Raw genomic sequence first — 23,480 nt, 5'->3', positions numbered from 1 at the left:
AACATTACCAAATCTATGAGGGATCTGGAGATTGAAATAGTGGAACTGCAGAGTTCTGCAGAGTCCACAGGAAATCGAGGCTGCTTTGAAGACCTCAAATCCAAAAAGGTCGTACTGGCAGACCTGCTGGGCTCTAGCACAGGCGGCGCTGGTCCGGTCTCTCTTTCAGAGCGCTGCTCAGATGGACTCACCGTCAAAGGTTTTTTCAGCCTGGAGAAGAAGAACGGGCAGAGGAGGTTCATCCACGCTTTGCGCTCGACTTCAGTACAGATGCTGACTGAAGCCGGTGGGATCCGGCAGAGAGCTATGGACTTTTACTCCCATCTGTATGACAGTTAGTACACCGAGGATGAGGGGGCCTTTAACTCCCTCTGCAGTGGGCTGCCCAGAGTCCCAGAGGAGACCAACAAGGAGTTGGAGGGTCCTCTGACTGCAGAGGAAGTGTACACAGCGCTGCAGAGCATGCAGGAGGGGAAGGCCCCTGGGATCGATGGGCTTCCATCAGAGTTTTTCAAAGCTTTTTGGAATGAGCTGAGAGAAGATGTTTTAAAAGTCTTCACTGAGAGCTTTAATGACTCGTCTCTGCCGCAGAGCTGTAGGAGAGCAGTGCTGACTCTGTTACCACTAAAAGGCGACCTGCAGGATATAAAGAAGTGGCGGCCAGTCTCTCTGCTCTGCACAGATTATAAACTGCTCTGGCTAATAGACTGAAGAAGGTGATGGACCAAGTCATCCATCGGACCCAAACCTATTGTGTGCCCGGCAGGTCCATCGCTGACAATGTGTCACTGATTGATTTTTTGGAAGTTCTTTGGGTTTTGATGCTGGTTTGGTCTCTTTGGACCAGGAAAAGGCATTTGACCGGGTTGAGCACCGTTACCTTTGGAAAGTGTTGTAAAGGTTCGCCCTCAGCTCTGGACTTATTGCCAAAATTAAGGTTCTGTACAAAGACATTGAGAGTGTACTGAAAAATTAATGGTGGTTTGTGTAAACCTTTTAAAGTGACCCGGGGTATCAGACAGGGCTGCTCGATGTGTGGTATGCTCTACGCACTTTCTATTGAACCCATGTTTGCACAATATTCGTTCTTTTATTGATGGTCTGTTTTTATCTGATTCTAATACACATTCTACATATGCAGATGATATTATTGTTATTGTAAGGACCCAGGAAGATGTGAAGGTTTTAGGAAGCATTGTTGAAGACTTTGGTAAAATATCAGCTGCCAAAGTTAACTGGGCAAAGAGTGAGGCCTTAGCAGTTGGGAGTTGGTCTGCGGGGCTCCTTCAGCTGCCAGGAGGGTTAAGCTGGAGGAGGGGAGGCCTAAAGTACCTGGGAGTCCATCTAGGAGATGAACAACATGTAAAGAAGAACTGGGAGGGAGTGGTAGAGAAGGTGGAGGAGAGGTTGGCCAAGTGGAAGTGGCTGTTACCTCACATGTCTTACAGAGGAAGAGTCCTGAATGACTATTAATAACTTGGTAGCATCAAGTCTCTGGCATAAGTTATAATGTATGGAACTCCCTTTTGGTCTGTTACAAAAGTGCAGTATGTCATTATTAATTTTTTTTTGGATAACTTGCACTGAGTTTTCCCAGAGCATGCTTTACCTGCCAAAGGAAGAGGGGGGCAGGGGTTAGTGCACCTGGAGAGCAGAGCAGCAGCTTTCAGTTTACAGTTTATTCAACGTTACATCACAGGAAATGATGATGTGGTCTGGAAACCAATAAGGAGCACCATTTTAAGGGGAGTAGCATGTTTGGGTTTGGATGCGTCTTTGTTTTTAAGGGACTGTGGTTTTATCCATTTTTGTGACTTGCCTCCATTTTATCAGGGACTGTTTAGAGCCTGGACTCTTTTTAAATGGAAAAGACTGGAACCTGCAGCTTCACTGTTTTGGCTCCTGGAAGAGCCTCTGATCCACGGGGCCCGGCTGGATGTTCAAGACGCCAGCAGACCTGCTCTCACACAGCGGTCATGTTCAGCCGGGTCAGTGAAGCTGAAACACATAGTGGATACTAGGGCTGCACGATTCTGGAAAAAATGTGAATCACGATTCACGAACTTGAACAAAACAAAAAAAAACATTGTCTCTGCCAAAGCAATGTTTTTTTTTGTTTTGTTGAAGTTCTATCATTGATGAGAAATGATTTTTACAAAAGTAAAAAGCGCGAATGGAGCGTCTGGCGCGGTGCGAATGAACCCCTTTGTCTAAAACCGCGGACCTAGCCGGCAAAAGGACGGGCAGATTGGCGGCTTGCTGCCCTGTCTAAAAACGGCTTCTCACTCACTCCTTCCAAACATTCAACTGCAGGCGGGCTTCCTCCACTGAATCAAGTGCTGCGTTTGGGGGCGCTTCAAAAAATCCGGGAGGAAAATAGAAGCATTTGTTTGTGATCCAGCCCGAGATATGAAATGCTTCAGAATAATGGAACCCCATAGTTTCACTGCTCTATTCCCTCAGCCCAAATGTTTTTGTTGACTAATATTTTGAACATCTCAGATTGAATAATTTCTGAAGGAGATTAATATGAGAAAAAGGCCAGCAAAGTTCCCATAGCATCAGGTAAGAAAACTGATCGCAGTCGTTGTTGATTGTAATCAAACATTAATGGAATTTAAATTTCCTCCACTTCTTCGCCGACGAAGAGGCAAACACCGCAAGCTCAGCCAGGTCACGAGAGGGGGTTGTAGCTGATTCTGTGGTCTGTCCAGGGACCATGGTCTCTGGCACGGACCAGTGGTCACTACCACTAGGGGCGCTAGAAACACTGGTCGCGACCAGCTCCTCAGTGATCTGCCCTGTGGTCCCTGTGGTCTGTGAAGCGGCTTTAGTATTTTCTCCCCTTTCCCGTCGTTTTGACAGCACTGTTAGCTGGATACATGTCAGAGATCATAATCTTTTGTCTATAAAATACACTATATCAGAAATATCATGATTAATATTGTTATTATCATTGATTATGAAGATCTGTGTGGTCAGGACCAGCTGGTCTGTGGCACAGACCAGTGGTCACTACCACTAGGGGCGCTAGAAACACTGGTCGCGACCAGCTCCTCAGTGGTCGCGACCAGTTGCTCTGTGGCACAGACCAGTGGTCACAACCACTAGGGGCGCTAAAGATACTGGTCCTGACCAGCTCCTCAGTGATCTGCCCTGTGGTCCCTGTGGTCTGTGAAGCGGCTTTAGTATTTTCTCTTCTTTCCGGTCGTTTTGGCAGCACTGTTAGCTGGATAAATGTCAGAGATCATTATCCTTTGTCTATAAAATACACTATATCAGAATTATTATGATTAATATTGTTATTATCATTGATTATGAAGATATGTGGGGTCAGGACCAGCTGGTCTCTGGCACAGACCAGTGGTCACTACCACTAGGGGCGCTAAAGATACTGGTCCTGACCAGCTCCTCAGTGATCGGCCCTGTGGTCCCTGTGGTCTGTGAAGGGCTTTTATTATTTTCTCTTCTTTCTGGTCGTTTTGGCAGCACTGTTAGCTGGATAAATGTCAGAGATCATTATCCTTTGTCTATAAAATACACCATATCAGAATTATTATGATTAATATTGTTATTATCATTGATTATGAAGATATGTGTGGTCAGGACCAGCTGGTCTGCGGCAGGGACCAGTGGTCACTACCACTAGGGGCGCTAAAAACACTGGTCACGACCAGTGGCACAGTGGTCATGACCAGCTGCTCTGTGATCTCTTCCGTTGTTTGGACCAGTTGAGTGATCTGTGGAGTGTTTGTTTCTTTGTATTTATTTTTAACACAACTTTTCCCTTTTCTCACTGTGTTAGCAGAATAGCCTAAATGTGAGAAGCCGTTTGTCTATCCAATGTTATTGATTACTATTAACAGAAATCATAATAACAATGATTAAATTGTTATTATTAGTCGTAGTTGTATGAGTAGTACTTTCATTGTAGCTGATTCCGTGGTCTGTCCAGGGACCATGGTCTCTTGCACGTACCAGTGGTCACTACCACTAGGGGCGCTAGAGACACTGATCTGTCCTGTGGTCCTCGTCATCTGCTTGTTGTCTTACTGAGTGGTCTTTGGAGTAGTTATTGGACATTTAATACACCTTCTCCCTTTTCTCATTGTGTTGGCAACACTGTGCTGAATAAATGTAAAAATAAATAAATACAAATAATTATCTTTTGTCTGTCAAATATTATTGATCTTTACAATTAATGGAAATCATTATAGAATAGAACAGAAATAGCTTTATTTTCCCTGAGGGAACATTTGCCTTGGGCACAGTGCTACAATTTGTTGCTTCACAGAAACAAGCATACCTCAACAACAGACAGACATAAAAACAATTATAAAATCAACATTAAAACATCTCAAAACATGGAAGACACTATACATTTTAACACTGACAATGTGGCAGCTTAATTTTAGTTCTGTTGTTCAACAGCTTGATAGAAGTCGGGATGAACAATAACTAATAATAATTTGCACTTTGGCACTCGGAGTCTTCTTTCTGATAGCAGAGAAACAATAATTAAATTATTATTATTAGTTGTAGTTATATGAGTAGAACAATCGATTATGCAGGTCCATGTCTTCCTGACTGGTTTAAACTTTACCAATGTGTTGCATTTTAAAAGCTTGTCACATTACCCTTTGTATCAAATCTTGGTCTAGAAACTAATATCAAATAAATGTAGATGATCACTCGATGATTGTTCCAAGGATTTTCTCTGCATAAAATCTGGAAAAAACCCTCTAATCTCACCAGGATGTCAATTGTAGCCTGCATAAAAGAAAACATTTTAGTAGGAAAAAAAATAACGTAAGCAAAGATTAAGACGGATTGTCGGAATGTGCCTGGGAATCCTAGCGAAAAGTGTAGTGACCAGAGGAGTACCGTTTGCAGACAGTGAGCGCTGATGGCACAAAGACTCATGGGAGCGAATTCTCAAGTGTTGATGAGAAATTGTGGATTTAGAATGAACATAGGTATATGATCAATACGATCACATCTGGCTTCAAAATTGGAAATTGCTCCTGATTTGTCATGAACTGAATCACCAACCGTTTCCTTCATTTTATTGGTTTAAAGGTAGGGGTGGGTGATACTGCTAATTTTGGTATCAATCCAAGTAATTACAGGGCCAGTATTGCCGATACCGATACAGATACTTTTTACTTGAAGATTCCTGATCATTGAATGATTTTGTACTTTTGCCTTTAATTAGTTGATCATGATTATGATAATAATAAAACACAGGACAAAGATTTTAGCCAATTTAGAAACTAATATTTAACATAATTAAATCTATAAATCTATCTGCATGTAGCCTAAATAGGAATACTAATGTTCCTTCCACAGATACACAAAGGGGTTATTATATTCTGCCATATTCATACTTAAGGTTTGAGGGAAGCTATATATATATTAGCATAAGTATATGTTTTTGAGTTCCAGTAGGTTAACATTTGAGATTAAATGTGATAGACAATTAAATGTGATAGACAATTAAGATTAACATTGGATAGACAAACGATTATGGCTTCTCACATTTAGGCTATTCTGCTAACACAGTGATAAAAGGGAAAAGTTGTATTAAAAATAAATACAAAGAAACAAACACTCCACAGATCACTCAACTGGTCCAAACAACGGAAGAGATCACAGAGCAGCTGGTCATGACCACTGTGCCACTGGTCGTGACCAGTGTTTTTAGCGCCCCTAGTGGTAGTGACCACTGGTCCCTGCCGCAGACCAGCTGGTCCTGACCACACAGATCTTCTTAATCAATGATAATAACAATATTAATCATAATAATTCTGATATGGTGTATTTTATAGACAAAGGATAATGATCTCTGACATTTATCCAGCTAACAGTGCTGCCAAAACGACCGGAAAGAAGAGAAAATAATAAAAGCCCTTCACAGACCACAGGGACCACAGGGCCGATCACTGAGGAGCTGGTCAGGACCAGTATCTTTAGCGCCCCTAGTGGTTGTGACCACTGGTCTGTGCCACAGAGCAACTGGTCGCGACCACTGAGGAGCTGGTCGCGACCAGTGTTTCTAGCGCCCCTAGTGGTAGTGACCACTGGTCCGTGCCAGAGACCATGGTCCCTGGACAGACCACAGAATCAGCTACAACCCCTGCTGCAGGTCACGTCACGTCTATGGGAAGAGAGAGTGTCCGACTTCATAGCAGCGTTTGTAGCCCCGCCCCTGCTGTCGCCAGCAGATCTCGCTGATTCAGTCAGGCAGCAGGAGGTCAACTTGAACGCGCCCATTAATACAATGCACATCCGGACCGGTCAAAACCTCGCGCATAATCTCGCGTGAGAAAGTCGCCGTATGAAAAAGTCTCAGAACAAGCTCTATGTTTTTTTTTGTTTGTTTTTTTTAAATTTCTAATAAATTTTAAGAATTGATCCAAAGCGATCCAAGAGGGACTGGATATGTAAAAAACCAGGTGATGACTCCTTTAAACGCATGGATTAAAAGACTGACTAGCGAGGAAATGGAAATGTAACCCAGTAGATAATATTGTTGTTTCCTTTAAAATATATTTTTTATTAATTAACCCTCTTTAGTTTATTATTCTGTCAATAATATTAATTTTGCACACACTCAGTCATTAATTGTTGCATTATAAAAAAAAGTAGATGTATGATTTTTAAGAAAAAGTAGTCCCACCCTGTTCTCGCGAGAGTTACAGTGCGGAGTGAGAGCGCAGAGTTAGCGTGGTGCGGAGTGAGAGCAGAGAGTCAGAGCAGCGGTACGAGCAGATGAGAAACGCGGAGGAGAAGGTTAATAAGAAGTCACGAAAATGGTGGTTGTTAACTAACTTATCAACACAGAATAACCTTGGAAAGTGTACCTACCTGAAGCAGAGAGGTGGTCGAGGACCCGTGAGTTATTGTTTTCGGCAGAGATTTGGTGAGTTGCTCGAGCTAGCTAGCGCTAGCGCATGCTAACTGTAGTAGCCACATGGTGATTCAACATGTGAGAGGGCAGAAAACTTGTTGATACATGAACGTGACCTGCTGCTACTGTTTACTGTGTTTTAAGAGTTAAAGCTGCATATTTTGCTCTGATAACCTGATGAAAAATGAGGTGTGCTATTTATTTTCCTGTGTGTGTGTGTACTCATTCTGAGATGCACTTTAGGGTGTGTGTCTTGTTAAATACTGTTAAACATGTTCATTTATCAGGAAGGCAGAAACTCTGAAGCCTGAATTGATATTCTTATGTGTGTTAAAGGTGCATTTTGCTAATTTTCAGTTCATAATTCAATGGATATGTGTGAAATGGTTAAAGGATTAAAATGAACAATATTTTAATGGTAAAGGAGCTAAAATTACCATAATTCATGGTTAAATAGCTAAGATAATTAATGTTGATTAAAAATGTGTGGAAATACTTAATTGAGAAAAAGAAAAGAACTGTACAGTTAAAGATAATTCATTTAATCACTATTGTGTTCCAGTAGTGTGTTGAGATATATGTATTGAATATGGCCATAAGAGAAGTTTGATGATTCTATGTAGTGATAGCTCTGTCTTTATACAGGCTAGGTTTTTTGAGAACCTTCAGAAGCCTTTAGATGTAGATCTGGATTCTCCTGGTTGATGGAGATGGCGAGCTAGTGAAACCCCCTTACCCAAAGGAGCAGAGAACCCGTACCTGAGCCTGAAGAGGACATCCAGCCCCTTCTTCACCTTAACTGAGTGTGCCTGTGGTAGGACCACCACACACACACCTGACTCCTGAACCCCTGACTCTTTCAACTTCCCCTGACTTGACTTACATACATTTGACTGAAGCGCGCTGACATTCAAGGACATTCAAGGAACATTCAAGGACATTCAAGGACACTCAAAGACATTCAAGGAACATTCAAGGAACATTACGTTTCCATTTGGACACTTTTATTTGGTTTTATGTTAAAGAAAGACTGTGAAATATTGAGCAATCAGATGTCATTGCACTGAATTTTATTTTATTTTCATACAGTTCAATACAGTCAACTTACTTTCAACGTACTTCGTGGCTCCATTTATTCATTGTGTCTGTGACTTCCTCTTTAAACCCTCCTCTACGAACCTAGTCACTGGTCCAAAACTCTGTAGTACCTAGTAGGGCTGGGCGATATGGCCTCAAATCAATATCACGATATATTGAGCAACTCACCCCGATAACGATAAATGAACGATAAGTACCCCCCACACCTAAATAAAAGGAAAAAAAATCCTGTGTATTTACAGAAATGCCACTTTAAAAGGACTGTAAAACTACATTGTAGTTAAGTGACAACAACTGAACAACTTTAAAAGTATAAAATATACAGTCCCTTATAAACAAATTCTAAGCTTCTCGCTTCTCCCTTTTTTTTATTTCTTCGAATTGAATCACGTGGTTGTACTGCAGGTGGTGGAAGAGGTTGGATGTAAATAAATAAACATTTTGAGGACTTCAGAATCAGAATCTAAGACATGAGACAAAATAGTAGAGAAGTTGACATTGCTGCTTAATAATATGTTAACCTCTTGAGCATTAGAGAACTTTTTTTTACCATTATTTTCTTTATCATTATATATTTTTGATAGACACAGAATCTGTTTCAGAAGTCAGTGGGTCACATGACATGTAAGCTATTGAGAAAAAAAATCAAGATTTCTGCATATTAATATTCATATAAAATGGAGGAAGCACTAAAGTACAATAAACATAGCTGTGTCTCATTCGTCCAGTTTACTAATACAATCTGCTGCTGGAGTCACTGGGTCACATGTCATGGAAGATATTGAAAGAACTGCAATTATTTTGTATTAATATATTTATGCTAAGTAATTTGATGACAGTCCCTAAATCAGTTTCCAGCGATTCAGTGCCATGTTCTGGGAGGTGAGCTAACCGTCCTCCTGCTGCTCACACTGGGTGAACCTCAGTAAAGTGGCGGCTGGACCCGAGTAGAGCTTAGAATCAAGCCCGACCCGAGCCCGTGCACGTTGTGTCCGAGCCCGGCCCGACACACTGAATGTAATTATGAGCCCGAGACCGATTTAAAACGACAACTGTTTAATACGTGGGCTGTTATAACTGACGTTCTCAACTACAATTGCGAGTTGTTTGAACTACAGAAATCTTAATGAATAATGCAACAAGTGCCGCACTTAATGCACTCGACAAAGCCGACAAATGTTATTATCACGGCCCACGACTTGTTTAAAATGGGTCCACACCTCCGACTTTCCTCCAAACTTGCTCAAAGTTAATTCTACTGTTTTTATTTTTTCCTTTTCATCTTCATGCTCCATGTTGCACTTAAGCTACACAATCAGTGATGCCGGTAACGCGTTACTAGTTTTGTCATTTTCCTTAGTAAAAAATATATATTTTTGCTTTCTTCTTGCGTCTCGGGGAGTGACGTCACGTACGCGAGAAGTCACGTTTTCCAGCATGAGGACACTCACGTGTCAGAACACGCAGAAACACAAATGCAAACAACAATGGAGGGAGGAGAGAGATGCGCGTTTTCTAGCTGGAAATACAGTCATTATTTTGAGTGAATAAAAAACAAAACACAAATGTTTGATCAGTGGACTGGCCCAGCCGAAGACAGTGGCCTGTTGCAGCCTTTGAACGCAGCATCATTACACAAACTGTCCGCCACTCACAGCGAGAGTGGGTTCACTTGATTACTAACCTGGCATAGCTGGGGTCGCATCGGCGGGCGGAGTTTGCCATCAAATTAATGTAAAATAAGCACATCGGTATACGCTGGGGTAGATTAATCAATTGGACCTAACATGTCCCCTGACCCTAGTGGATGTTATGCCTATGACACCGAATATACCGTCATGGCCAAAATGACGTTGGTTATCGTTGTAAATTTCGGTATCGGTAAATTTTCGGTTTATTGCCCAGGCCTAGTACCTAGCGGGTTACAGAAATACTACAGGACTATTTTATTGGAACAGAGACTCCTGATGGAAGAGATCCGTTCACTGAACTGGGTTTTAAAACTGAACAAACTGGACTGGACGGAACCATTACTGGTCAGAAATATGGCTGCGTCTGTAAATTTGTCTATGTTGAATGGGAAAGCATTATATGAATCCTGTGTCAGAGCTTTGAATAAGAGAAAGCTGAGTGGGAGGAAGGACACTATGTGGAGAGAGAGACTAAAGGTGCAGGATGACTGGAAACCAGTGTGGAGGCTGTTTTATAAACCGCTGCTAAAGAAGAGTTCAGGTGATCTGCAGTGGAGGATTCTGCAGGGGGCACTGGCTGTTAATAGTTTTGTTTCAAGGACAAATCCTTCTGTTTCCATTAATTGTCCTTTCTGTTAGGAACCAGAAACTGTTTTTCACTGTTTCCTGGACTGTAGAAGACTAGAAGTTGTGTTTGAAGCCCTGAAAACTGTGTTTTTAAACTGTAGTGAGACTTGGTCTGAAACTGCTTTCATTTTTGGTGCTGGCTACAAAAAAGAAAATGCAAAGAAGTGGCAGCTGTTGAACTTTGTAGTGGGACAGGCCAAACTGGCTATTTATAAAAGCAGGAAAAATCAAATAGAGAATGTGTCAGGTGACGAGCTGCTGTCAATGTTTGTGTCGTTGGTGAAAGCCAGAGTTAGAGTGGATTTTAGATTCTCTCTGATGAATAATGTTGATGAGTTTTTGTCTCAGTGGTGTTTCATCAAAGCTCTGTGTTCTGTTGTTGATTTAACTCTGTGTTTCTATGAGACGTTTTAACATATATATATATATTTCTGTCTAATCTGGTTATCATGTCATGTTTATTTATTGGAATTTATTTTGAAAATCAAAAACTATCTCTCTCTCTCTCTCAGTCAAACAGGTGGCTTTCTCAGCTTCACTGTTGGCTTCAGGCTCTGGAAATACTGGACCATTTAACACACAGACTCCTCTGGTCTTCAGACACATCATCACTAATATTGGAAATGCCTACAACATTCCAACATACACAAATCAGCCACAACATTAAAAGGACTAAGAGGTAAAGTGAATAACATTGATCATCTTGTTCAAATATAGTGCTCTGCTGAGAAACGTTAGGTCATGTCATTGATGTGGATTCTACTTGACGTGCACAACACACCTGAACACTGTTGCAGACAAAATATTTCCCTGCTCAACAACAACAATGTTCCACGTTGGCAGTGGCTCCCTGAGCAGGACAATGTTCCCTATTCTGGTAATGATTGATCAGCATCAGACACTATTTAAGGCTGCAATGAACACAGAAACTAGTAGAACTGAACAGACCGTCACTTTGAGAATGGAGATGACAATGTGTTTTCCTCTGTTGCTGCTGATCTGCTCTCTCTGCACGGCTAAGCTTCAAACAGAGTCTGACAACCACATTATTCCACTTGGAGATCAAACTGAAGCTGAGAGAAGAGAACCAACAAATGCTGCTGACCAACAACAGAGATGTACACAAGACATCCATGCTGTGCTGAGAGAGATGAGCGCCTCGTTGGCTGAACAGAGGGTGGAGATAAGGCACTTACAGAGAGAGAATGAAGGTAAAGTAGTATGTAAGGTAGTGAGGGAAGTTATATCAATAAGAACCACTGCTTCTACACCTTTTAAGCTATTGTGTTTCATTCATTTTCAAATCACAGCAACAAACTGAGGTCACTGTTACAATGAAGCTTTCCAAGTATATTGATGTTGCAGTAAAAAGCTAACAATCTGGCATTTACTGTATTTCTCAAGTACAAGCAGCTCAACTGAGAGAACAGAAGATTGAGGTGGAGAAGCTAAAGCAACAACTTCAAGGTACTGTGTGGAAAACATATCTCTGATCAAGAAAACAAACAATCAATAAAACACTGTTTGATGAAACAAATGACAATACAAGTTATTTAACTGTTTTGGCTTCTGCTCAAATTTTCATTATATACATTATATGTCATGATGTGACTTTTCTCCAGCACAAACAGCAGGGCTGATCTCCATTAAAGCCAGGACTGATGTCACAGAAAACCAAGTGGAGGCTCTAAAGAGAGATGGAGAAGGTAAGACTGAGAACTAAAGTAGAAATGTGATATTATAAGAACTATTTGAAGAAATCCAGATCATGTTGGTCAGATTGTTGTTTCCACAGTGAGTTCAGAACAATGACATTGCTCTCCCTCTCTGTGAAACAGGTGATTGAAAGACTGAATAAACACATTACAATTCATTCTGTTGCTTATGTCTGAATTCTGCTGACCAGTTTAAGTGCTTTTTAACACAATATCTAAATGCTCGATGGCCAAAGCCAACCTTGATGAAGCCAGCCACGATGAAATACATGTAACTATCAAACATAGGTGTATTTGTACACAGGTTACAGACAAACATGCCATGATGTGACTTTTCTCCAGCACAAACAGCAGAGCTGATCTCCATTAAAGCCAGGGCGAATGTCACAGAAAACCAGGTGGAGGCTCTAAAGAGAGATGGAGAAGGTAAGACTGAGAACTAAACCAGCAACTCAATATTTCATTCCAGAAATATGCTACCACTTTGACAATGGATGGAAAAAACAACAACTTTCTACATCAGCAGTGGCTCCCTGAGAAGGACAATGTGCCCTGGTAATGATTGATCATCAACAGCTCTTGCACTTCCAAAGTCAGACTTTATTATGATGTTGGATTTATTGAGGAAGCAAAGAGAGAAAAATGTTCTGTATTACTCATCTAACATGTTTCTGAAGTCATCTCAGCCAATTAACAACCTGAGGGAGGCCACTACATCTGACTGTGTCCTTAATGTTTGAACAGGTCAGGCTGATGATCTGTTGTTTGTTACTCCTTTAATAACTTGTTTTTCATGTCAGGTTGTTCAATGTTTACACTCTCAAACTTGAGTGAGGATGATATTTATATTGATCTGATGCTGTCTTTCTTACCTGTCAGCATTATCAGCCATGAGGTGATTTCATACATGATTTTGACCCTTGTTGCATTTTTAGCAAAAAGAATGGTTCAATGATTGAGAGCTACATTCGTACATACACAGATCAGCCACACTATTAAAAAGACTAAGAGGTAAAGTGAATAACATTGATCATCTTGTTAAAATGCAGTGTTCTGCTGGGAAATGTTAGGTTGGCAGTGGCTCCCCAACAAATTAGAGACAAACACACTGCAATGAAAGGAGTGATAATTGAATATCTTTCACCATCAAAGATTGTTTTCATTGGAGACACTTTTGCCAATTTTTTGATGAATTTCAGCACAAACAGCAGAGCTGATCTCCATTAAAGCCAGGACTGATGTCACAGAAAACCAGGTGGAGGCTCTAAAGAGAGATGGAGAAGGTAAGACTGAGAACTAAACCAGCAATTCAATATTCAAACAATTTAGTTCTCATAATATTTGTCTAAAGTAAAACCTTATCTGATGTGGACAGCACAAAAATACTGAGAATAATATGGGCCTTAAGTTAACTTCATTTTGAAACATGCTCATCGTTGCTGTAACATCAGTCTCTTCAAAACAAGTATGTTTCTCTCTCAGTCAAACAGGTGGCTTTCTCTGCTTCACTGTTGGCTTCAGGCGGTGGAACTCTTGGACCATTTAACACACACACTCTTCTGGTCTTCAGACACATCATCACTAACATTGGAAACGCCTACAACCCAAACACAGGTACTCAAAGTCACAAAAATAGATAATACATTTGAATTCATGACTATGTTGACATCAACCTGGTTGACAGATGTTGCAGCAGTTGATTCTTTGTTTAAAATGTCCCACAGGTTTTTTCACTGCACCAGTGAGAGGAGCCTACCACTTTGAGTTACACATACATGGACATGGACATGCTTCACATCATTCATCTGCTTGGTTGGTCAAGAATGGAGAGACTATTTGTAATGCATATGAACATCAGCCGTCCGGTAGTGAGAGTTCTTCTAATGGTGTTACGCTGCTTCTAGAGGTCGGAGATGTTGTGTTCATGCGTCAGTGGGCTAACTCAAGGATATTTGACAATGGAAATCATCATACCACCTTCAGTGGTCATCTGATTTTCACCATGTGAGCAGGAAACAGTCCTTTTTCTTCAGCTATATGAACACCTGCCCACACTGTAGCAGTGTATTAGTACTTCTTGATAGATGTTTCATTTCTTTCTCTTTATATGACAGCTGATTAACAACAACAATCTTTTTGACCAGAAGATGTTGATGATTTTTTTCATTTGCATGTCTTTTCTGATTTACATCAAAATGCACAGCGATGGACAGCTAGCGAACTTGTGACATTATTTCAAACACTAGATTAGAGAAGTGAACTAATTTGTGACAAAGATGTGGAAATATTTGCTTTTTCTTAAGTTCATACATATGTTGACATACAGAATTACTGTATTTTGTTATGATTATGAAGGCTGGATGACAAAGTTTTAGAGCAGGGGTCACCAAACTTTTTGAAACTGAGAGTTACTTCATGGGTACTGAGTCATACGAAGGGCAACCAGTTTGATACACTCTTCTGAAATAACAAATTTGCTCAGTTTGCCTTTAGTCATATATGATTATTAATGATTAATGATACTCATGTATGTGAAGACACTGCTCACGTTAATGACAACAATGACTTAACAAGGTGGGAAACAGATAAAATCAATATTCAGTTTTCATTTATAGAACAGTCCTGAGGGCTACTCATGTGGTCCTTGGGGGCTACCTGGTGCCCGCGGGCACCGTGTTGGTGACCCCTGGTTTAGAGCAACAAACACTTGTACATATTAAACTTATTATTATTGTGTTCTTGAGCATTTGAACAAAAACATAAAGATATCATTGCATTACTGTCTGTGTCTTTTCTTCAACACGATACATTTCTTTCAGATGAAATATCCTCTTGTTGTGAGCAGAGGAGCAAAAAAATGTGTCATCAGTTTGGATGTACAGAATTTAAGATAATTTATGATTGGACAACTGTGAAACCCACTACTTAGACACCAATTGTACTTTTATATGCATAGTAAGGAATTATATTGTGACTGAAACTGGCTGTGTTCTCATAATTTAACTCATAGTGACCAGATTATTCAGTACACACAGTAGTTGTATTTAGATTGACATTCAAATCTTAAACAGCTGTTGTCACAGATGTTGATGGGATTAAAGCTCAACCAACAGTCACTCTGATCTATTTTCAGTTAAGCAGCTCAACGCTTTCTCATATTATCGCTTAATGTTTCAGCACTCTGGTTTTGGGAGACTTGTTCATATCAGTTAAGAAAAATGTGGCTGACATAAATTAACGCTGTGTTGTTGCTCTTCAAGAGTCAGGCTTTAAAACCACACTGGATTTATTCAGTAAATGAAGAGAAAAAAATTCTCATCTGTAATGAGTCGTCTGATCTCAGCTGATAAACATCCTGAAGGAGGTCACTACATCTGACTGTGTCATTAATGTTTGAACAGGTCGGGATGATAATCTTTGGTTTGCTACTCTTCAATGACTTGTTGTTTATTTGACAAAATAATGATGTTCAGTGTTCACCCTCTTAAACTGTATTGAAAGAGGCTGGAGATAAGGCTCTTACAGAGAGAGAATGAAGGTAGTGTATGATTTTTTTTAACAATTTCACTTGCAGGCAAAGATGAGTCAAAGAAAAGCTGTCAAACTTTATAGAGTCCTTCTAAATATCTGCAGTGTTTCAGTTTAGGAACAGCAACAGAATTTTCTGACAATCAGGCCACCAGGTTTCGAGGTACACATTTTGGTATTCACGTTTCAAAATGCTTCAGTAGAACTATTTCAAAACACGGACTGAAGATATCTGCTGAGTTTTATGATGATTGGACCAATGGTTATTGAGTCATGGCCAATTCAGTCTAAGACCTGCTCTTTGCAAGGGTATTTAGAGTGAAAGCAACCATGTTGTTAGACATTCATAATAGGTAGAAAATAGTCTTAATCCCAAAATGTTGTATAACTAATTTGGTGTTGGTTGATTCAAATTTGAAAAAGTAGACGTCACTTTACTGTTTTTCCGTGTATGCTAACTAGAGCAAAATACATCATGGCGGCCCCACATGCTCCTGGAGTCTTTTTACATACAGCACTTTGAGCTGGACTTAGTGGACTGAGTGTCCAATTACAAGTCAACTGGACTTACTGTTGTGTGGCTGTGGCCTTTTAAAAATTGCTTTAATAAAAGCACCAATATGTGACAAATTTGGTTCATATTTCTTGAGAAGCATTTGCACCTCAATCCAAGTTTCATGTTTCAACTCATGGGACTTTGAGCCGCGATACGAGACAAATAATTTAGAACCGGCACAAAAACAATATTTTCGACTTGAACCCTAATTAGCACTAACATAAAGTACAGCAGAGGTTGATACGCGCATTATAGATGAAAAGTTAGATGGTAGGTGTAAGGTAACTTAAAAACACAAATGTCAACATCAATGTGGTGTTCACTGAAATTTTGAGCTGATGATGGCTGCAGATGAAATGTCAGAAGGTCAGCTAAGTTCTTACAATTCATCCTGTGGTGAACATGTCTGCAGGGCCATTTCAGTTTTCAGTTTTTTTCTAAACCTTTTTAGGTGATCCACAAAGATGCAACAATCTATTACATTTTAAGAGGAAAACAGGCAAGAGTTGTGAAAACCTCCCTCAAATTAAAATTAAACATCTTAAGTTGACCTGACGAGCAAGTTGAACTGATATTAAATGATAATACAAGGTAAACAATGGGGATACTCTATAAGTCAATAAATGAAACTGATGCAGTGTTCCTCAAAAATGTTCATTCTAAATTGTAAAATATTTTTGAACTTAAACATCCTGGTTTGGTGGTGGTGAAGGCGGCCGTGCTGCTTGCTGGTCCGCAGTTCCAAAATATTTCAGAATTGCTCTTGCAAAGACAAAACTCCTCAGGTTAGAGGAGGAGTTAGAGATCTTAAGCAAATATTCATACTATATAGTGTTTTCATATTAAACATTGCAGTATACAGTACAGTGTCCCTTTAAAGCATGCACCCAATTTCAAAGTTGTCACTTTTAAGCAGATTTCGACACATTGTACTTGTTAGAGTAATAAACGAAGATAAATTACCAATGAGCACTGTGTCATAATGAAGGAATATTTTGGTGTATATTTCACAGGCTATTACAAAGTGGACTACTTGTGCCTAACTGATGATTTGGTCTTAACCTATATTCTGTGGGCAGAACTAACGGTCATATATAGTATGGTTTACTTTAAATGGACTTTAATTTGGGTGATTATAATTATTTCGAATAAAACACAATAAATGAAGCCTAGCACAAATTCATGCAGGACATAGAAGTCATGAGCCCCAGCTGTAGTGACAGCCAGCTGATCAGATCATCATCAGTCTCTGACCAACCACATCCACTCTTCCAAATTAGGCGGTCTATACCCAAGTCGTCATTCACTGATCTCTCCTTCAACTCTCAGTGCGTTTAGATGCACAACTTAGTCGGATTACAGCCATAGTTCGACTACTCAATCAGACAACTGCAATTGTCTGAGTATACATGAGAAAATCGGATTATTGGCCGAAGCATACCCTGGTACAATAGGTTGCGCTGTACACATTTCAACTAGTGCTAATAGAGCCACCTCCAGCTGACCTCTTTACTTCACCAGAAATACAAACGCTAGCCGTTTTTAGACAGGGCACCAAGCCGCCAATTTGCCCGTCCTTTTAGCGGCTCGGTCAGCGGTTTTAGACAGAGGGCGGCAAATTGGGGGTCTGTTGTGGTCCGCCGATTTTCCGCCTCGACTGCTATCTAAATACGTGGCGGAAATGTGCCGGCCTCTGCATGAGGTGTCGATGACCTGCGCTGTTGTGCGACGCACAGCCGGGGAGTTTTAAAACCAAGAAACAGCTGATCACAGCAGTCAGTCCTTCATTTCACCCGCGGACATTGAGATGAACAACTGGACAGCCGCTGAGATCCAGGAGATGCTAGCGTCTCCTCGGTCTGTGTAGCTGTTTTGTTGTGTTAGCTTGATGTTGTGTCGGAAAGCTAAGGTCGCTACTTTCAAATAAAAGCCCCCCGCTAAGAACACAGTTTTAAACTCCGGTGGGGTGCAATGTAAAGCTCTTATTTTGAAGACAAATTCTATGTCACCGTTCACAGCCCAATTTCGTGCTTCACGTCACGTCACATGTTTACGCCTGCCTCAGAGGCGGCTTTTGGAAAAGGAGGAATTTTACGCCTCCATTTTAGAAAGACAGGCCGGCACATTGTCACCCTTACACCTTGGAGCAAATGTGCCGCCTTTTCTATCTAAAAAGGGCTTCTGCCTCAGTATTCGAGAAAGATGGCGTATGAAGAGCGAGACAAAGCTATCGTAAATTCCGGACAAAAGAGCGTACCTGAATATAAGCCACACCAACTAATTTTCAATTGAAAAAAAAAATGTGTACATAGGCCGCACCTGACTATAGGACGCAGGTGTCCACATCTGCTCTCTGTGTGTTCACCCAGTCTTCAAGAACATTTTCAAGTTCGGGCCATCTGCTTTTATTACCTCTGAAAGCTTTTGTCGTCCTTTTGCATTGAGTCAGTTCTTCACGCTGTCGTCTCCAACGTCTCTCACCATCGATTCATTGATGCCAAGCTTACGTGCAGCAGCTCGATTGCCTTTAACTTAAAAGATGCATCATATGCATTTCTTCTTGTGTTTTCCATGACGAGGGTGTGTGCATGATGTGCAAAATGACTGTTCAAAACACAAACTAGTGTCTTCCTCAGCGCATTATCTCTTCCACCTTTCTGTCTCGCTCTTGCACTTTTCGCAAGAGCGCTTTTCCGCGCTTCCTGCCCCCTGGAGGCCGTTAGCCCATAAAAATCTATAGATTAGCCACATCGTCGTATAGGCCGCATGGTTCAAAGCATGGGAAAAAAGTAGCGGCTTTTAGTCCGGAAATTACAGTACATCTTTGTACATTTCGTATATGGTGTACATGATAATTACATAAACTAGATGCACAAGGGCGCTATTTCTTGCGGTGATTTTGGAGGAAAGACGCCGCCGTTGCCCTTCTACTTCCGGCTCACGGCCCCGGAAAAGAAATCTCGCGCCTGCGTAGTGTTGGGCCTTGCATTACACAAGGCCCAGTTAAGGGGTGTTTAACAAAAATAAAAGGGGGATTTAGGTTAAATTTGGCTATCAATAATAATTAATGATTATTTGGGATAATTATTAATTATGATAAATAGTATGATCCAATTTGCATTAGATCACCTCAGGGCGCCACCCTTGAAGAAGGGAAAAGATAGCAATTTTACTAAATCAGTCTCATAAAAATTTACTGAACTGTTTATAACTCTGTACTTAATAACTACAATCAAATTTACCATAACAGCTAGCAATGGTTGAAGGATTTTGGAGTTCTTGACAGTGTAGAGGTTGGCAACATTCACTCTTGTACAATATTGAATAGACAGCAAGAAGATTCAAGGTCTTTTATTTAACACAAAGATGGAAACACACAATCTAACTAACATGTACTATATACAAGTGTGTGTGTGTGTGTGTGTGTGTGTGCCTGGCAGAACAAAGAAACAATGGCGGTCAATGATATCACATGTGAGTGTGATATGCTCTACCCTGAAGGAATGTGTGTGTCTGTGAGTATGTGTGTGTGTGTGACGTGGTGCCAAGTTATAGAAGATGGTTAGTTGCATGCAGAGACCCTGAGTCTGTGTGAAGCATAATTCGACTAAAGTCGGAGTTAGCTGTCTAGGAAAGTGTAGTGGGTTGGAAATGCCACATTTTAAGTTTTGATGTAAACAAAACTGTAAATACTGGCCTGAGCAAGACGATAACTTTTGTCCTCTCTCTGTATCATCCACAGGTATGATAAAACTTGTGTTTCTATGTTTAGCTCAGTTGTGTATCTAATATCACTACTGCATTAATCGTCCTGAAAGGTTTTTGTATGTTTTTGAGATGTTTACACTATGTTGAAAGCCGAAGTGTAAAGCTTCGTATCGCGACGGGTGTCGCCATGTTGGATATGTGCTGTGTGAATTTCGGATATCTATAATAGTTTTGTAAGTTACAGACATAAGTATCAGGGAACATGATGTTTTCAAGAGTATTAAGAGTTTGAGCCAGCCAGTTGTAAGTAAAAGGTGAAGAAAGACGATATTTTCAGACGAGTTCAGTTTCGAGTTGCTAGCCAACATGTGCAGGGTCACGGCACACATGCTAACTGCGGAAGTTAAGTGTAAGATCAAGATCAATTGTGTATGTGGTAGATGAGTTTGAATGACATGTATGTGTTAAATGTGAAGGAATGTGAGAGTGAGGGTATAGTGAATGTGTATGTGTTGAGTTATATTATTTTTGTACATTTTAATATTTTTAAATTAAGCCAATTCATGTTTGTGTGGAAAATAATTGAGATTATTTTGATTTCATGTCTACTTTTGTGTTCTTATATTGCTTTTGGCAGAATGTTTATAGTGTTTATTGTGAGTCTGATGTCAGTATTTGTTATTCTATTTGTTATATGTTTTAGTATTGGTATGAATGGAATATGAATTTAAAATCAGAAAGCTTAAGTAGCTGATGTAAGAGTTTTATGTTGAAGTGTCAGAAATAAACGATCACTGGCCTGAGCAAGACGATAACTTTTGTCCTCTCTCTATATCATCCACAGAAATATATATATTATTGGCTACACAGTGCTCTCTAGCCTGTGTATCCTTTGCTACTGTCCAGATTACCCCTAGGTCTGGAGCAGGGCTTGAAGACCTCCGGCACGGTGCGGGAAATCCGGCGTAGCAATATTTTGGTGAAGTGTTTTTTTTTTTTTTTCATGTTGCTACAGCAACATGATTAAAAAAAAACAAACTGTAACCAGTTGTTTAAAGTGATAGTTCCAACCACCAGTGGTACTCAAGGGCTGCGTCTGAAATTCCATACTAACATGCTATTGAGTATGCTAAAATAGTATGTGAGATTTTTTAGTATGTCCGAAACCTTAGTATGCACCTAATAATACGTGAGGTGCATACTATTTCCGGTAAATATTACAGTATGCAAGCACTGGACACTACATCGGCATAAATGTCCCACAATGCAATGCAGCGGTGACGACAACAACGACACAACGGACAACAAGTGCAGCTTGTGCAAGTGCAGCTTAAATGCAGCTCTGGTGTAACGTCTAACGTTATAACACTTCAATTTAAGTTTCTAACGGTACCCGTTTAATGAACTTTAGCTCCTTAATTAACTCAGTTAACACTATAACCACAACAGTGTGTTATCATAAGCGAAACCTTATACTTAAGTAAAAGCCAAATAAAACATGTTTTACACGAGTATTATTGCAGATTGCCAGTAGAGGCGAGGTTGACACGGGTTACCACAGTTACGCATCTCCAATCCAACCGGCAGGAAGTGCGTCACATCTGCGCTAAACAATGCGTCTGAAAAGATGCATACTACTGTTATTCACTCAAAAGTATGTTGAGCGATAGTACACATATTGAGTATGTAGTGTATAGTATGGAATTTCGGACGCAACCAAGGTAAGCAAGGAGATCTAGCCAATCAGAGCAGAATAGGGCGGGCCTTAAGTTTTCAGGCACCTCGGACAAGGCAGCCAGAGCGATTGATGTAACATTAGCCCAGAGGCAGCCCTGCACACTTTTCATTCAGACAAACTAATGCGACTGCCACAGTTGTTAGATTTCATCAATGAGACCAACATTAATCTCCTAAAAAGAATTTAACCAGCCAGCGGTAAACCTCTAAAAGCGTGCGGATAAGTAACTTGGCTCGTTTTCTCCCCCGGGATGACGACGGAGGTTGGCCCCGGGCGATAAGATCAGTAGACCGGCGCTGCTGCCGCTGTGACAGCCGTTGCCCTGGTACCCAGTTGCGGCTCCCACAGACTCTGCACTGGATTAAACTGTGACTTTCTCGCATGAAAAAATGTTAATATAGGCCTATTGCTTTACTCTTTTAATTTTATGTATGCCATTTCTCCCAATGCATAAAACATTTTCAGGCACGGGATTTTTTCCTGCCTCAAGCCCTGCTGGAGCCGGTAACAAAAGCAAACTACCAATAGCTTGACTTGAGGTCACAATAACACCAAAACATTGAATGAACACATAAATTGAACACATTACATCAACCAGAGTTTAAAGTCCTGTGCTTAGCCGTGCTATGGTTTGCTATCTAAGCCCAGTTCAACGTTACCAGTCTTTGAAGAGAAGGTGCTGGTGGTTGCAGGAGCAGGTTGGGGCTCCAATGTTGAACAAGCTGTTCTTGCATCAAGGTTTGATGAAAGTCGGCAGAGGAGGAAACTGGTCGCTCCTTTCCTTTGTAAGGATAGCAGCTCGGTGCTAACCTGCTTGGAGTTCCTCAGATCCTCAGATTGGCAGGACCTTGTGTCGCTGCAGTGAGGAGAAGTTCTTTGGGCTGTCTGCCAATGCAGCTTGCAGCTCTCCACAGCTTGTTGGGCCCAGAAGAAGGGATCTTTAAGGAGTAGAGGGAGTTGAGTGAGAGAGGGAGAACAATGAATGCTCTTGGGTTTTGACTACCTGTTCAGCGGGGGGTCTGTCACCCTGACCAATAGTAGCTCAAACCTGAATTTTGCACCTAGGTGTGAAGAATGGGAAATTCTGGGACACTGAGTTCAGTTCAGAGTCCATTTTGAAATCCACAATGAATGACTTCATCTGTGGGTCCCAACATCAGAATGCAAAATCCGATCCGATCTGATAGAATGTATACATGCAGGAGTAATGCGACTATCAATCGAATAATCTAGGTGTTTTAATTTGACTATGAGAAAGCCGATTCGGTCTGATTTTAGTCAGACTAAGGTGTATACATGCATCTTAAAAAAACGATTATAGTCGGACTAACCCAGTGTTACCTCTAGTGCCATGTAAACGCACTGACTCAGTACGTTTACGTTTAGTCAGATTACAGCCATAGTTCGACTATGCTTCTCAATCAGACAACTGCAATTGTCCGAGTATACATGCTGGTTAGAAAATCGACTAATTGGCCGGAGCATGTCATACCCCAGTACGAACAGTAACAGAGCCGCCTCCTGCTGACCTCTTTACATCACCAGCAGCAACAAACTCTGCCTCGGCATTCGAGAAAGATGGCTACTAAGAGTGAGATGAAGGTACATCTTTGTACATTTCGAATATGGTGTACATGGTAATTACACAAACTAGATGCACAATGGCTCTCTTGCTTGCGGTTATTTCGGAGGAATAGTTACACATATTGGATGGGAACATGCTTCACATCCTTCAGGTGCTGTGTTGGTCAAGAATGGAGAACATTTTTGTACTGCATATGAGTATCAGCCACCTATGATGTAAACCCTAAATGTGTTGTTGTTCTTCCAAAGTCAGACTTTAATATCGTGCTGGATTTATTGAGGAAGCAAAGAGAGAAACATTTTCTTTATTACCCATCTAACATGA

General features: G+C 40.7%; 1 protein-coding gene across 7 annotated transcripts in view; it reads left to right on the top strand.

The window, feature by feature from the left end:
- LOC115584539 (glutamate--tRNA ligase-like) overlaps window positions 1-23,480 on the top strand; it is a 121,384-nt gene that overhangs the window by 61,941 nt on the left and 35,963 nt on the right. For 3 of the 7 annotated variants that reach the window (XM_030422029.1, XM_030422026.1, XM_030422023.1), the window contains exons 1-5: window positions 11,233-11,537; window positions 11,731-11,793; window positions 11,949-12,032; window positions 12,384-12,467; window positions 13,241-13,324. In XM_030422029.1, coding sequence (XP_030277889.1) covers window positions 11,243-11,537; window positions 11,731-11,793; window positions 11,949-12,032; window positions 12,384-12,467; window positions 13,241-13,324 — 610 coding nt within the window. In that variant the 5' untranslated portion in view covers window positions 11,233-11,242. Of the gene's footprint in view, window positions 1-11,228; window positions 11,538-11,730; window positions 11,794-11,948; window positions 12,033-12,383; window positions 12,468-13,240; window positions 13,325-23,480 lie in introns of those variants that run through there. The other 4 variants (XM_030422024.1, XM_030422028.1, XM_030422027.1 and 1 more) reach the window with 3 other exon arrangements.

The sequence above is a fragment of the Sparus aurata genome, chromosome 7 (genome assembly GCF_900880675.1).
Source record: "Sparus aurata chromosome 7, fSpaAur1.1, whole genome shotgun sequence".
NCBI classification, from domain to species: Eukaryota; Metazoa; Chordata; class Actinopteri; order Spariformes; family Sparidae; genus Sparus; species Sparus aurata.
This window is presented reverse-complemented; position numbering and strand designations above follow the sequence as displayed.